The sequence below is a fragment of the Verticillium nonalfalfae genome (assembly GCF_003724135.2).
Source record: "Verticillium nonalfalfae strain VnAa140/NRRL 66861 chromosome Unknown scaffold_217, whole genome shotgun sequence".
Classification (NCBI taxonomy): domain Eukaryota; kingdom Fungi; phylum Ascomycota; class Sordariomycetes; order Glomerellales; family Plectosphaerellaceae; genus Verticillium; species Verticillium nonalfalfae.
In genome coordinates, this window is record NW_021167442.1 from 16,181 (window position 1) to 31,207 (window position 15,027).

A 15,027-nucleotide genomic window follows, 5' to 3' on the forward strand; every position below is an offset into this window, starting at 1 on the left:
GGCACCGCCAACCTCTCCCGCCGCCGTCATCATGACGCCGCCCCCGAGTACACTCCCATGACCAACCTCGTCGCTGCAATAGCTCGGCCTGAGCGAAGCTGTTCACAATCGGCGACCTCTGATGAGGCAGCCAATTCCGCGCTCCCCCACCCTCCAAAATTCAATTCAATAGTGTCTCGGACCCTTCAGGCTCTGAAGCCCTCCTGTCACCCAGCCCAAGCTGCATGCTCGATGCGGCGTTCGATAGCCCCGGACATCATCATTTCGGATCGTCTATGCGACAAGGTCAACGGTTATTTTAAGCTGCGCCTTGCGCGTACCTGCAGCTCTAGTCATCTCCACTATTTCCCAGAGAACAGGCTGAGCCGTCCATCAATTGTCCTCCCGCGGTGACATCCCTCCTGTCATCGACATGAGCCCATGTTCTTGATCCTTCTCCATTACTTGCATGGCGTGGCGCTCGCCAGGGGTTTCAGCTACGAGGCGCGTCTTTGTTGGCAGCTCATGGCAGGCCCCTTCATAACATCAACAGCACGAAATGCAACACCCTTGCACCACGCACTGTTTCCTTGAGAGGTAAGAAAAAAATGAAGGAGCAAAAAGAAGACGAAAATTCTCCGGCGCGCGGGAACGACACTTCCCCAGCCATACTTCCCCGTCGAAAATAGGGCACAGCTGCCGAGATCGGCTGCCGAGATGTGGCATCTGTAGCACGGGCCCAAGACGAAGACCTGGACGCATCAACGCATGAACGGCCCCAATTTTGATACGCCCCTGCGTTAAACACGGCGAGCTGTATCAGCACTTACTAAGGCCAAAGGCTAAGAACAACCGCCTTTGTTTTCACCTCTGCATCCGTTTTAGATTGTACATCCTTACCTCATCGCCGTTTCGCTGGAGACTATGCCGCTTGGTGCCGATGCTGGCCATAGCTTGAGCAGCTCTATGCTACCCTGATCGTGTCACGAGAGACTGGTAATGCCTGGTGCTGGCCGATATTGCAGGGGTTCAATACTCGGCACGTTTGTATCGAGATAGACTTCGATAGCTTGGCACCTTCCAGGCAGACATCGTGCATCTGGGACAGAGTTTGTATACTCGGCACGCGCCTTGATGAAAGAACAAAGGACACATAAGCTAGGCATGGGGTCTCCTTTCGTTCTGGGGTTGTGCAACAGTATCAGGGATTCCGGCCCAAGACAGACGTCACATCGGGTATCAAACCGCAACCAAAAAAAGAATTCGCCGACACCAAAGACGCCGAGATCACCGTAACTCTACGAAGCAAATTAAAAAAAACCTAGACGGCGAACGCATCGAACATAGCCGCGCGGGCTGGTATGCCCGGATTCTGACCCTGGCGCGCCTTCGATTTCTCGTAAGCCAGCCATTCGATCGGCCCTGTTACCTTACCCCCGTCTCGGCCTACCTACCCCCCCTGGGAAGGTTTAAGGCGATGGAGACTCCTCAGGAGATCACGGCGATCCTGCCGTGTCTTTCTCCCGAGGCCGTCTCTCCTTGATCTTCCGATTATGACAAATGTTTCTTTTCGGTCGAGCGTACCGAAGTTTGGGTTCCACACGGAACATACCCAGAGTTGATCACACATGTAGTCAAAACCGAATGCATCATTCTTGGTAGTTACATTTGCCATTACTTGTACACGTACATCGCGGTCCGAGGTCCATCGCAAAACGCCAATCACCGCAAATCACCAGATTCCAAAGACGGCCCTCCTCTCTCCAGCGTATCTTCCTCTCTGACCGCCTCGCCGAACCCTCGCCCGGCATCCCTAGGTGCCGGTGGGCACATCATACAAAGCCCGGAAAATCCCCCGTTCGAGCCTACCGTGTTCCAAGCTCCAAGCCTCAACCACATTCACAATTTTGCGATTCCACCACGCCTCCCTGTCTCCTTCGCTCTCCTCCTTCTGCATGTCTCTCTCTGCATGTGATGTGCTTGGCTCTCGTTGCGTGCTTTACGCAAAGTTGTCCTGTCGGTCCACCCAGATGTCCTCCAGCTCGGCGAAGCTGTGGAAGTGGATGGGACGGTGCTGGTCGCTGTAGAACGGCAGCGGCGTGTCGAGCTTGACGTGCACGGGCTTCTTTTCCATGCCCGCAAAGGCGCTGCCCATGAAGCTGTAGTTCCACTTGCCCGTCTCCGGCACGAGGAAGAAGCCGCGGAAACGGGGACTGAGGAGCAGCTTGCGCTTAGTGCCCATGCTCGTTGTGAAGCCCTGCGGCTGGTCGCTTCCGAGGTCCTTATTCTCGGCGCCCCACTTGTAGCCCTGCGGCGTGAGACCCCAGGCCGAGAGCGAGACCGAGCCGGGCGTGAAGGCGACAGCAACAGTGACGGTGTCGTTCTTGTCCCAGGTCGAATGCGTGTCGAGCAGTTTGGCGTGCTCGGTGACATCCATGGCCGACATGTACGGCAGCTCCGAGCCGGACATGGTGTGGATGACGCCGAGCGGCTCCATGTTCTCGAGGTACTCGTGCTGCGGCAGCTGCTGGGGGAGCTGCACGTTGCGGAGACCGCCGATCTGGGGGATCATGACGATGCACTTGATCTCCTTGACTTGATCGTTGTCGGGAACAGATGTTCCGTAAAGATAACCGGCGACCTGAACGCGAAGATCGGCAATGGTGATGAATCGCTTGAGAATGTTGTTGGGCATGACGTAGGTAATATCGTCCGAGTCATTGTCCACGGAGGAGACGTAGATATTGTTCGACTTGGTACGTAGGTTGGACGTGGCAATCGCGCGAGTTCTCCATTCCGTCTTGGAGGCGAAAGTCTGCTGCTCGAACTGAGACGTCGTGGTCACGACGAGCTCCTCGCCGTGCACGTTCTGTGTCTTGGTCGTTACAGCGGTCAGTTGCTGCTGTTCCTGCTGCTGCTTCTCAATCTCCGCAGCCTGCTGCCTCTGCATCGAGGGCGCCGAGATCTCCATGCCGAGAATAATGTCGCGAACTTCGCTGCTGGTCAGACTCGACACGTTGACATTGTTCTTCTTTCCGTAGTCATTCAGGATGAGATCGCGGAGCTGCACTTCGACCTTGACCCAGTCTTCGTCCGACAGTGTGGGCCAAATATGGTGGTCCTGTGTGATGACAGTCTTGTCGGGTCGAAGGATGAGCTTGGTCTTGTCGGGATTGACGTGCAGAGCTCGAAGAATGAGAATCAGACGCGAGAATGCGGTGTATGAAGAAAGAGACTTGAGCCACTCGTCATAAAGATTGAACAAAACCATCTGCGGCTCGGTAGCGCGAAGAATCATGTCACCCAGCTTCTCAACCTTCATCGCAGCCTGGAACGGAAGTTGCAGCTCGGAGGCGCGAATGGAGATGTTGGGGAAGTCGAGGAGATGAACCTCAAGAGGGTCAAGGAGGCCCTTGCGGGTGACAATCAGCTGCTTCGGTTGTTCCTCCACGGGCAGGGAGCGGATCAGGGCTGCAACTTCTTCGGCAGTCTTCCACTTTGCGAGCTGACCGAGACGCTTCTGGCCTGCCCAGACACTTGTGTGAATGATCTTGAGGAAGAGCTGACCGGTGCGAGGGTTGAAGATAAAGATGGCTCCGTTGATCGGTTTTGTCGTCAGGTTGCCTTCAAATGTCTTATGAATTGTCACACGGTAGACGTTGGTATCGTCAATGAACAGCTGGGTCTGGTTGCTGAAGAGTTCAGAGTAGTTCTGCGAATTTAGGAACTCCTGTGTGTTTTCCGAAGCGTAGAGCTGCAGACCCTTTCTAATACGCTCGCGAAGAACATACAGGGCAGGGTTGGCCTTCATGACCTTGGCCATGGCCTGCTGAATAAGTACCTTGAGACCGGGGAAGTACATGCCATAAGCGGAGTACAGGTTGTATGCGAGATCAATACCAATCATTAGGCCGGTGGCAGACGGGTAAATACTCGCGCTGTCGGTCGTGTAGTCGAGATACTTCGCACGTGTGTAACGTTCAATGTCGTGTGAGTCGTAGTCGCCGTAGCGAAGTTGAACATCGACCCAGAATTTGTTTGTACTTGTCGGCTCAATGACGTCCTTGGTGTCAAACAGCATTGACGGCCTGGTAACATTCCACTTGTGGTTGGCGAAGAGAAGAATGTCGGCGCAAGAGCTGTTCATCTTGTACGATTTACGAGGATGAATCGTCTCTTTCTGAACCATGCTGATACCAAGGGACTCGAGCTCCTGGTCAAAGACTTGACACAAGTCCATCACGACAGATTCGTGAATCTTTTGCCACAGATGGGCACGGAAGATCTGGATCAGCGAGATCTTGAGAGTAGGAATCTTGCCGTGCAAGAATATACCAGTCAGATCAAGTTGGACCTGGAAACCCACATACACGTTGGCGCGGTTGATCGTGGGTGACCACCAAAGAGTGAAGCGACGATTCGGGATCTGGTTCAAACCAGAGCGTTGCGCGTTCGTGAGCTTCTTGAACTTCATGGACTCTTCGAAACCACTGTTGTGGAGAACGAAGTAATCGTGCCGCAAGTAGAGCTGATCTTGATCGACTCTGAACCCTGCCCATTCCGTATTCTCAGCTTCCAGAGAGATCGACTTGACAGCGAAACTATGGATCTGCGGGATGAAGCGTTCGCAGGTTTGCTTGCGCAGGAGTAAGCAGGGAATCTCAGTCAGGTTTCCAGAGATCTGAGCAAAGAGCTGAGGGAACTGAGCTGTGCGTTCCAAGTTCCACACCATGCGTTCCTTGGTCCATACACTAAAGCCAAGAGAGCGAGCCAGGGCGACAGCATCCCAGAACAGAGTAGAGTGCTGACGCTTGCTCTGAGCGAAGCCGAACACGTTCTCCGAGCAAGCGTACCAGCCATCCGTATCGAGAAGGCCTGCAAGAACAGCCAGGCGAACCGCACGCGAGTTCTGCATGTATTCGGAGGGGATTCGCTGGCGATCAGCTTCGGGTCTAGTCTCGCCGCGAGAGAGTAGCCTAAGCTCATTGAGGGCATGGCGAAGTGTGTTGATACCAGACTTGCCAGGGGGTCTATCCACGATATCATCAAGTAGCTGGTTCTGTTCCTCTTCTTGGATGTCGCCGTAAGAAGCACGGCCCATGCGAAGGCGGATGCACTTGCGCCCCGAGAGTTGTTTGTCCGAGGTTTGTCCAGATGGTACTTCGTCGTCAGACTGAGCTTCGTCTAAAAGCTCCGTCTCAGCGTCTTCATCGTCAATCTCAAGTAGGTCTAACTCGACGTCGTCCAATTCGCTGCCGGAGACAGAGTCCAATGCGTGCCTTCGGTCGTTGCCAACGCGCAGAGCAGCTTGGGGCGCGGTCCAAACTCTAGGCTCGCCGGGAGCATGAGGTTGGACAGTCCACCCCGCAGTCAGTCGTTGCTTCATAATAGTCTGCCTGGCGAGGCGCTTAGGAAGTTGATCAGGCTGTGCCGCTTTGTTCACCTGAGCAAGCGTTGGCTCTGCTGGTCGGGTTCTGCTCACAGCAGTGTGGCCAAGTTGATTATGCCATACAAGGTGAAGATCGAGATCGCTGGCATGACGAACAAGGAATTGCCGTACTTCCGCCTCGTGACTGGAGTAGGACGTGTCGCTAGATCGGTCTCCTTCGCCGAGCCAGAGGCCCAGGAAGTATGGATCGACGGGTACTTCTTGCTCGGGCAGCTCGAACCCAGGGGATCTAAAAAGTCGATGTTTGCCTTGTTCGGTGGGATCAAGAGATGCGAACTCTGTCGCGGTCATTTCAACTGTATCATAGCGCTCTGTGGCCGAAACCTGGACATTGCCCTCCAAGCTTTCTCGATGAAGGACAAGGATGTGGTTTGGCGTTACGACAAGATCCTCCTTGCTGCCGCCAACTTTGATGCGGTAAAGACGATCGTTTCCGCTGACGATGTTAAACGCACGTCGTGGGCCGCCGTCAGGTCCCAGCAGCATGTCGCCCTCTTTGACGTCTTCAACCGCAACCTTGGTGCTGTCGTATCGCAGAAGCATTGTTCCCTTGGCCAAGCACGCCTTCTCCCAGAAGAGGCCTTCCCAGGACGGGAATCCCGTGGCTTTGAAAAGCGTGTGTTCAAGAATGGTCTCAACACCACCAAGTGCTTGGATGACATCAGTACGGTAGGCGTTGAGGTTCCAGAGCTTGCCGTCGTGACGCTGACTCGTCCACCAGAATGGGTTGTTCTTCATGAGTTGGTAAATCTTGAACTCAGCACGAGCGCGGAAGCCCTTGTCAAAGCTCAGCGTGCTGCGATCCTTCTGAAAGAGTGTGTTGATGCGAGGCAGACCGCGGTCCCAGCTGTCCTCGAGGTCCTCGAGCGTCAGGCGACGGTTCTGTTGGTTGGCTTCCATGCGCTTCTGCGAGTATTCGGTCCAGACGCGCTGCGAGTCGATGAACTCGGCTTCCCAAGGAATAATATATCGGAAAATGTTGGGAATGAGAGTCTCTTCGTCATGTGTCATTCCAGAACGGTAGTGCGTAACTCCTGTGTCCGTTTGCTTGGACCACCGCTTGTCACTCGCGGGAATGAGGATGTGAGAACCAGAGATCATTCCCAGACCACCCAGTTCCTTGGGGGTGTAGAACACCGCAGGTGGGAATCGAGACGGCATCTTGGAATTCAGGCCAATCTTGACACGAGTCTGAATCTTCGTCTCACACTTAACAATGGTGTCTAGTAGCTCAATGGTTGAGACTGCAGCTTCGCGGTAGTAGGTAAAAAGAGCGATCAAGGCCGTGTTCCACTTGTTGGCGATCTTGGTGAATGTAGTGGAACCAGAAGACATGAGAATCTGACGAATGCGGTTGTTGAACTTCTGGATATCATCTTCAGTCACCTGGAGGAAGGCGTGCGCTGTTCGCTCCTTCGTGGTATTGTCGACAAGCGACCACACGCTGTCCTTGACAGGGAACTCATCGTTCTGATTCCGAATCTTGGGGAGAATGCGAACTTCGAAGCCGCACATGGAGAAGAGGAGGTTGGGGTTATCCCGACTGTAGACACTAGTGAAGCTGTCATCCCACTCAATGGTAGTGATGGATCGCGGGAGGCGGTTCTTGAGGTCCCAGAAGACAGCCCTTCCTAGGTTGACATCGTGCCTCATCAACCGCATGCGAGAATCTCTTGGCCAGCACTTCTTGCTCTTAAAGCCGATAACATTCTCAAAGTTGGGGTCGGGTTGTTCAGTGAGGAAACGTTGGATCAGGTCACGCGAATCTTCCGCAGTGAAACGCAAGAACACCCAGATCTTGTCGACATAACGGGTGTAGAGACGAATTGGGTGACGGGTTTCCGTCTCCTTGTCGCGGAACTGCAGGAAGTCATTGGGGCTTTGAGGGGGGCCCGCAATCTCGCTTGCTCTTTGGGGGCCAAGAAGCAGCAGGTCCAGGACGAGACCGTAGTACTGGAAAACGAAGGCCGAGAACTGCAAGCCACGGATCATACCGTAGCTGTTGACGTGGTTCATGTCCTTATAGGTCAGCTGAACGTTGTTCTTGGCAGTGATGTAGTCTGCCAGGTTGTGGTCCATGATCAGTCTCAACAGTGAGTTGAGCAGAGTTAGTTCCATTTTGTCGTACACCTTAGACAACTCTGTCTCGATCATGACGTTGCACTCTCCGTTTTCGGTTTCCCAAACCTTGTCCAGGTTATTGATGCCCTGTGCCCACTTGTACACCAGAAGGGGAGGCACTTCCGAGTCTGAAGGCTTGATCCACGCAGGGAACAGATGGCGTTGATCAGCCTGGTACCAGAGATACTGGTCAAGGTAGGCATCGCTGATCTTCTCAATGGGCTCGATATCATATACAGGATTGATTGTGCTGTAGTTGTCGTTCATGTCGATGCCTACCTCCTTGAAGGCACGCTGTGTCAGGAGGAAGCGCTTGATGCGTTCGAGGGTTGTGCCGGGGCTGTCATAAGCCTGCTCGATCAGGGCCAGCTCCTCACGCTGGCTCTGGTTCAGCCGGCCCTTGACAGAGTAGGCCTCGCGGAGGCGCTCTAGGGCGAGGATGAGAATCTTGGTGTCATGCTTGTAGGACACGCTGGGGAAGGGTATGGGAGAAAATTTTCGCGACTCGAGCCAGTGCACGGTGGTGGTGTAGATAGCCACGGCCTCCTCGGAAGAGACGTAAGGACCGTCCTTCATGTGGTTGTGCTGGCGCTCCTGCTCAGCCTTAAGCCAGAGACGAGTCAAACGACCAACGTTCTTTTTGGCCACAGTTTTGTCGACCGTCGCACCACGTCGAATACGCTCTCGGTTGTAGTGAGCAACTGAGATCCACCAATCCGCCTTGGCTTTGACGTAACGCAGAATGATGTTTTCAATGGGCGCTGGCAAGCCAGGCACCTTCCAAGGAATGTTGCTCTTCCAGCACCTCCACGCTTCGGAAAGATGCTGGAGCACAGTGTTGACCTTGTTCTGCTTGATGCCTTCTGGCATCATGTCCATTAAGTCCGCCATGACCGAAGCGCGAAGTTCCAGGTCAAAGTGAGACTCGACACGCTGCTTCGTCACTGTTTTGGCGACACCCTTGCTGTGGCGGCCCTCGAACTGACGAGACAGAAGGTTGCCAAGCCATCGCTCCAAGAGTGGAATGATACCCCTCATGAAGAAGAGCCAAACTCGCCAGGCGGGAGCCCAGAAACCGCAGCCGGGGCCCTTGCCGACAGGAGCAGAGTTGAAGCGATAGTAAATCAGATGCTTCAGATCCTTGCAGGAACGAATCTGGTGCATCAACTTGTACTTGTAACGGTACATGCCCGTTAGCTGACCCACATGGTTGAAAGCATAGAGGATGCCGTCTGCCAGCTGGAAGGGGTCGATGTTGCCGAGGCGGTATTGAACCTGGGCATCGACAATCAGCTTGGTCAAACGCAGGATCTCACGCATCAGGTGGAAAGCGTTGCCGAAACGCGACTTCTTTCGCTCCTTGGTTGTGAGGGTCTTGACAGGCTTCAGGTTGAAGTTGTAGTCGAGATGAAGGTAGGTAAGGTTCTTGCGGTGGATCAAGAGATTAAGCATGTTGAAACCTTGTCGGCAGACCTGCAAGCCGGCTTCGACCCAGTCGATGGTGGTCTGCTGGAAGAACTTGGTCTGCCTGAGACTCCGCATCAGGTTCTGTTGCTGCTGTGACTTTGGCTTCTTCTTGTGGACCTCGTTGAGAACGAAGTTCTTCAAGAGCTTTTGGTACGACACGCGAACCTTAACGGGAGGCTTGTCCGTTGGCGCGTGTTCGAGGTACCATTGCTTGATAAGAGGCACATCCTGGGCGCGAACCATGCGCCCGGAGCGACGATCGAAGGGGAACGGCGCCCACCACAGCTCAATGGCAGCAGCCGTGTCGTCATTGAAGAGTTCCTCTTCATTCAAGAATGGCTCGACGTCGGCTGGCAGCTCAAACACATCCTCGTCCTCCTCGTTGTTGCCGACGCCGAAGAGCTCGTCCTCGTGGCTGATGGTGAGGTTTTTCGGTGCTACGGCGCGGGACGAGATGGGATTGATCCTGTGATCGAAGTGGAAAGCTGGCAGGTCCGGGTTGTCGGAACGCTTGAAGACGATCTGAGGGTACGAATGCCAAGCGAGATGAACACTACGGGGAAGAGAGTTGTAGAGATAGGGATACGCCACGCGGAACTCTGTCCTGACAGGATTACGGAAGATGATTCGGTCGATGGCGTTGAACTCTCCAAAGTCCTCATCATTGGGATCGATGTCCTTGTAAAGGGGCTCGAAGCGCGGTCCGCCTGGTAGTGCAACGTTGAGCGCCTTTCCGGTCAGGAAACTCTTGCGGTCGAAGAGGTAGAAGTAGTTCTTGTCGACAACGTCTGAAATGAGGGGTCGACTCAGCCGGAAGAGCGTGGCCATCTGAGGAAGGGTGAGGTTCCAAGACTTGTAGCTGTCGCCATTGACATGTGGTGTATCAAGGAGCGGCCTGTGATCGTAGAACCATTCGTAAACTGCTGCGTCTTCGTCCTCATTAAGCTCCATCTGGATAGGCTCCGCAGGCTCAACGTCTTCGAGGTTCTCAGACCACGACAGCGGGGGCTCTTCGTCATCAAATGGTGGGAAGCGCATACGCTTGAACAGCCTTCGGTCGGCCTTCTCCTTTCGCATGAATGTCCACATCATGGCCCACTGCGCGAAGAAGACAGGCTCGATGACGCGAGGGATCTCGTTGACGAGGGTCAGGCATCCGTTGACGTGATACAGAACCTTGACCTCGCGCGCTGACTCCCAGGGCATGGGCATGTTCTCCAGTAGCTTCAGGACAGCGTGCGGCATGAACTTGAGAGCTCCTAGATAGCTTCGCTTGTCGCTGGTGTACTTCTTCTGCGACACATCACCGATGTCTTTGACGATCTTGCGTAGATGCTCCGGTGGCATGTCAGCTTTCTGTGTCTCGACAAACCCGCTCTTCCGCTTCTCGCCAAAGCGGGCGCGTTGATCCCGAAGCCATTCCTTCTTCTTCTGGGCAAACTTTGCGATTTGAGGATCGGTCGGGGGACGGTATCCAGGTGGTGGCGGCGCGGGGGCGGATGGAGGAGGAGGCAGCGATGAGGAAGGAGGAGGAGGCGGCGGCGGCGGAGGGCCCCATCCCGGAGGAGGGGGTGGTGGTTGTGAGGACATGTTGGATGAATTGGCGATTGTGATGATGCGAGCGAGGGCGGGAGGGAGTTCGTCTGAGCTCGACGACTGTCGCTGGCGCGACTCCCGAGACGCGTTAAACGACGTGGAGTCCGGGCGATGCGGCAGGGTATTCGGGAACAGAAAGAATCGCTTTGAAATGAATGAATGTGGTGAACGATCAGTCACGCGATTCGGGCTGCGATGACTGTCGCAACGATAGGGATCGTTACGAGATTGATGATGAAGACGACTCGTCTCGATCACCTCGAGTTTTTCCTGACTGGAACTCCAGGCAGATGCAAAATGCGCTAGTCTCGTTCGGGTAAGGCCAGGGCCGTCGCTGCTTTAAGCAACGTGGGGTTCTTTGGGTCGCAACGAGCCAACCACCATCACTGAGTCACTCGCTGCCTTGCACGCACAGAAAATTACTGATTTTCCCCTCCACCAGTCTGCATCAATTTTCACCCACTATCACCCCCCTCCCTCCCCCCTCACCTTGAGACCGTTCGGGCATCCCCTTTTGAGCGACAGCAAAGCAACTGCCAAAATGTCCAGGTTCTTCCGCCGTGGTGGTGACGACAGCTCCTCCGAGAGCTCTTCCGACGAGGAGGAGCTCTACTCCGAGGAGGAGGAGGAGGAAGAGAAGAAGGTCCGCGACGACGACGATTCCGATGACGACTCTGACGATGATAATGACGAAGATGACTCGGATGACGACTCGAGCGACGATGATGGAGGAAAGGCGACCGGCCTGAACCGTTTCCTCAAAGATGCCAGCTCTGAGAGCGAGGACAGCGACGACGAGCAGAGGCTCAAGGTCAGGAGCGCAAAGGACAAGCGTCACGAGGAACTCGAGGCGACCATTAAGTTGATTGAGAACGGCGAGAAGAATGGCGACTGGGCCTCTATTTCGAGTGGTAAGGATTGACCCGCATGTTTTCGGGGAAGCGAGAAGACAAGAGTGCTGATGCTGACCCCGCGTTACCAGAATTCGACAAGCTCAACCGCCAGGTCGCCAAGATCCAAGAGTCGAGGAAGACGCCCAAGTCCTACATCAAGACCATTGCCGAACTCGAGGACTACATGAACGAGGCCGTTGCCAAGCAGAAGGTCACGCCGAAGAAGATGAACGCCATCGCTGCCCGTGGCCTGAACGCTGTCAAGCAGAAGATCAAGAAGGTCAACAAGGACTACCAGTCTCAGATCGAGGCCTACCGTGCCGACATTGATGCCTTCATGGATTCCGAGGAGGAGGAAGAGAAGGTTTCCAAGCCCAAGAAGACTGTTCGCATCGCCGAGGCTGAGGATGTTGCCGAACCCCTCGGCGAGGATGATGGCTTTGCCACGGTCGGCAAGGGCGGTCGCACCCTCCAGTTCACCCCTGAGAGCATCTTCAAGCATCTCCGTGGCATCCTCGAGTCTCGCGGCAAGAAGAACACCGACCGCACCGAGCAGATCAAGACTATGGAGAAGCTCAGCGAAATCGCCAACACGCCCTACCAGAAGATCCGCGTCCTGCTTGCCCTCGTCTCCACGCGTTTCGACCTCAGCTCCAGCGGTGCCACTTCGATGCCCGTTGAGCACTGGAAGGCCGCCGAAAAAGAGCTTGCCACCCTGTTCGAGGTCCTCGAGGCCAACCCCGATTACGTGGTTGTCGAGAATGCCGAGGAGTGGGAGGACGACGAGAAGCCTCCTGCGCTTGAGAAGGGCGAGAAGTACATCAAGGTCCCTGGCAGCATCGTCTCATTCATCGAGCGTCTGGATGATGAGCTCACCCGCTCGCTCCAGAACATCGACCCTCACACGTCGGAGTACATTGAGCGTCTGACTGATGAGGGCGCCCTGTACAACATCATCTTCCGCGGCCAGCTGTACTACGAGTACCTCCGCAAGGATGCCGCGCTCGATATTACGCAGGAAAGCATCAACCGTGTTGTCACGAGGAGGCTCGAGCACGTCTACTTCAAGGTGAGCCCACTGTCATTACTTTCAACCGACGATCTCTTGCTAACTATTGGTTCAGCCTGCCCAAGTCATCAAGATTCTTGAGGAGAACGCCTGGAAGACTGCCTCTGCCAAGGCCGAGTCGGACATTACGCCTCGCTCTGAAGACGCCGATGCCAGCAACCTCGTCAACGTTCTCTGCAACTACCTCTTCAGCAACGCCGAGGGTATCCTCCGTGCCCGCGCCATGCTGTGCCGTGTCTACTTCCTCGCCCTGCACAACGAGTACTACAACGCTCGTGACATGATGCTCATGTCCCATCTGCAGGAGAACATTCCCCAGTTCGACGTTCTTTCTCAGATTCTCTACAACCGTACGCTGGTCCAGGTCGGTCTCTGCGCCTTCCGCAAGGGTCTCGTCTACGACGCCCAGAACACTCTGCAAGAAATTTGCGGCAGCGGTCGCCAGAAGGAGCTGTTGGCGCAGGGCGTCATGATCCAAAGGTACAACCAGGTGTCGCCCGAGCAGGAGAGGCTCGAGAAGCAGCGCCAGCTGCCCTTCCACATGCACATTAACCTCGAGCTCCTCGAGTGCGTGTACCTCACCTGCAGCATGCTGCTCGAGATCCCCGTTCTCGCCCAGACCGGCTCATCACCGGATATCAAGAAACGCAACATCAGCAAGACGTACAGGCGCATGCTCGAGTACCACGAGCGTCAGATCTTCACCGGCCCCCCAGAGAACACGCGTGACCACGTCATGCAGGCGTCCAAGGCGCTCGCGGCGGGCGACTGGAAGAAGTCGATCCACTTCATCCACAGCATCAAGATCTGGGAGCTCATGCCCAACACGGACGACATCAAGACGATGCTCGCCAAGCAGATCCAAGAGGAGGGTCTGCGCACGTACCTCTTCACGTACGCGCCCTTCTACGACACGCTGGCGTCGGAGACTCTCAGCGCCATGTTCGAGATGGAGACGAGCAAGGTGCTGGCTGTCATCAGCAAGATGATCAGCCACGAGGAGCTGGCGGCTTCGCTCGACCAGGTCACGTCGACCGTCATCTTCCGCAAGGGCGTCGAGCTCAGCCGTCTGCAGAGCTTGGCGATCGCCATGTCGGACCGCGCGAGCTCGCTCATCGAGACGAACGAGCGAACACTGGAGCAGCGCACGCAGGGCTCGGCCAACGCCTTCGAGAGGCAGGGCGGTCGTGGACGCGGCGGAGGTCGCGGCCGTGGCGGCAGGGGAGGCGGTGGCGGCGGCCGCGGCGGCGGTGGCCACGCGCAACGCCAGGCGGGTGGCACGCAGTTCACCGGCGGTGCGCTGGGCGCCGCTGTGCGGGGTTAAGCGTAGCCGTTGGTGGGCTTTTCTGTTTGCTTGCTAATATCTGCGGTTCTGGCATCAGGGTTTGGTCGCTTGGTCAAAAAAACAATCAGGCGCGTAGGGGTGGTCGGTCAGAGGACAGGGGACAGCCCCTACGTTAGGTATGACGTGTAGCTTCGCGGAATAGAGGCTATAGAATGCATTTTCCCCCGTTACGTTGTTGAAGCCGCAAGGATGACGGTGATTGTTGATTTGGCAAGATATATGTGTATCAAGAATTCCGCATGTGGCAAATTTTGATGGAGCAGAAAATTGAATACATGAAAACAAGAATCAGGATCTACTTGACAATGCTCGTGTCCATCAGTTTCTGGAAAAAGAAATGGTATGCCTCAGAACTTGGATGATCGATGGAGAGATATTGGTCCTTGTGTCGTCAAGTCTCAGTGGGATCCCACGTGGGAAAAGCCTGGAGCATCAATATGCACCCCGAGAGCTGGCTGCTCGCCACCAAGATGCACGTGATGCCACAAAACGACGCGCGCGGGCTACTTGCGCCTGACCCGCGCGGGTGAAAATTGGCGCCGGACCTGTGGAGTAGGCATGAGACCAGAGAAGGTCGTCCACGGCCAGGAAGCTTACTCAGACCTAACAAATAGGCCGGCATAACCACCGAGTGGAATCGGCGCCTTCGAATGACAACATCAGATGTGTGATTGGACGTTCTTTCAACTCTTTTGCAGGTCTAGGTGGCCGGAGGAGAAACTATAGAAACATACAAAACCCCATGTCTGTCTTTCGGTCGTCGTGGTCGCCATCGTGTTTTGCCAATGAACGCACTGTCTCAACTCTCGACCGTCCCCATAAAGCACAGCATTGCAAAGCTCAGAGCCACGCCGCAAACTACACGACTCAGCACTATCACAGCCCGCGATCTTTTGCGGCCAGCCAACACGCATATATCGAGACGAAACTGGTCGCAGCTGTCTTCCACAAGCCCCAGACCCAGTATGGCTTCACTCCACGAGCAGCCGGCTGTGTGCGAGCCATCAAGCGCAGAAACCTCCTCAACGCCAGAGGCCCCCGCAGAGGCCCAGCTGCCACCCCTCTCAGCCGCCGACTTTCGCACTTTCAATATCCTCGCCGTGAAGAT

At 55.3% G+C, this 15,027-nt stretch overlaps 2 protein-coding genes across 2 annotated transcripts; one reads left to right on the top strand and one right to left on the bottom strand.

Moving 5' to 3' along the window:
* Nucleotides 1–1,978: 1,978 nt before the first annotated feature.
* On the bottom strand, nucleotides 1,979–10,606 carry PRP8 (pre-mRNA-splicing factor 8; the record flags this gene model as incomplete). Its single annotated transcript, XM_028638080.1, has 1 exon — nucleotides 1,979–10,606. The coding sequence occupies one exon, from the start codon at nucleotides 10,604–10,606 to the stop codon at nucleotides 1,979–1,981; it is 8,628 nt and encodes a 2,875-aa protein (XP_028490463.1).
* Nucleotides 10,607–11,153: 547 nt separating this feature from the next.
* NIP1 (Translation initiation factor 3 subunit c) lies at nucleotides 11,154–13,898 on the top strand (the record flags this gene model as incomplete). The annotated part of the gene is made up of 3 exons (XM_028638081.1): nucleotides 11,154–11,523; nucleotides 11,595–12,574; nucleotides 12,630–13,898. 3 exons carry the CDS (start codon nucleotides 11,154–11,156, stop codon nucleotides 13,896–13,898), a joined length of 2,619 nt encoding a protein of 872 aa, XP_028490464.1.
* Between the last annotated feature and the right edge of the window lie 1,129 nt (nucleotides 13,899–15,027).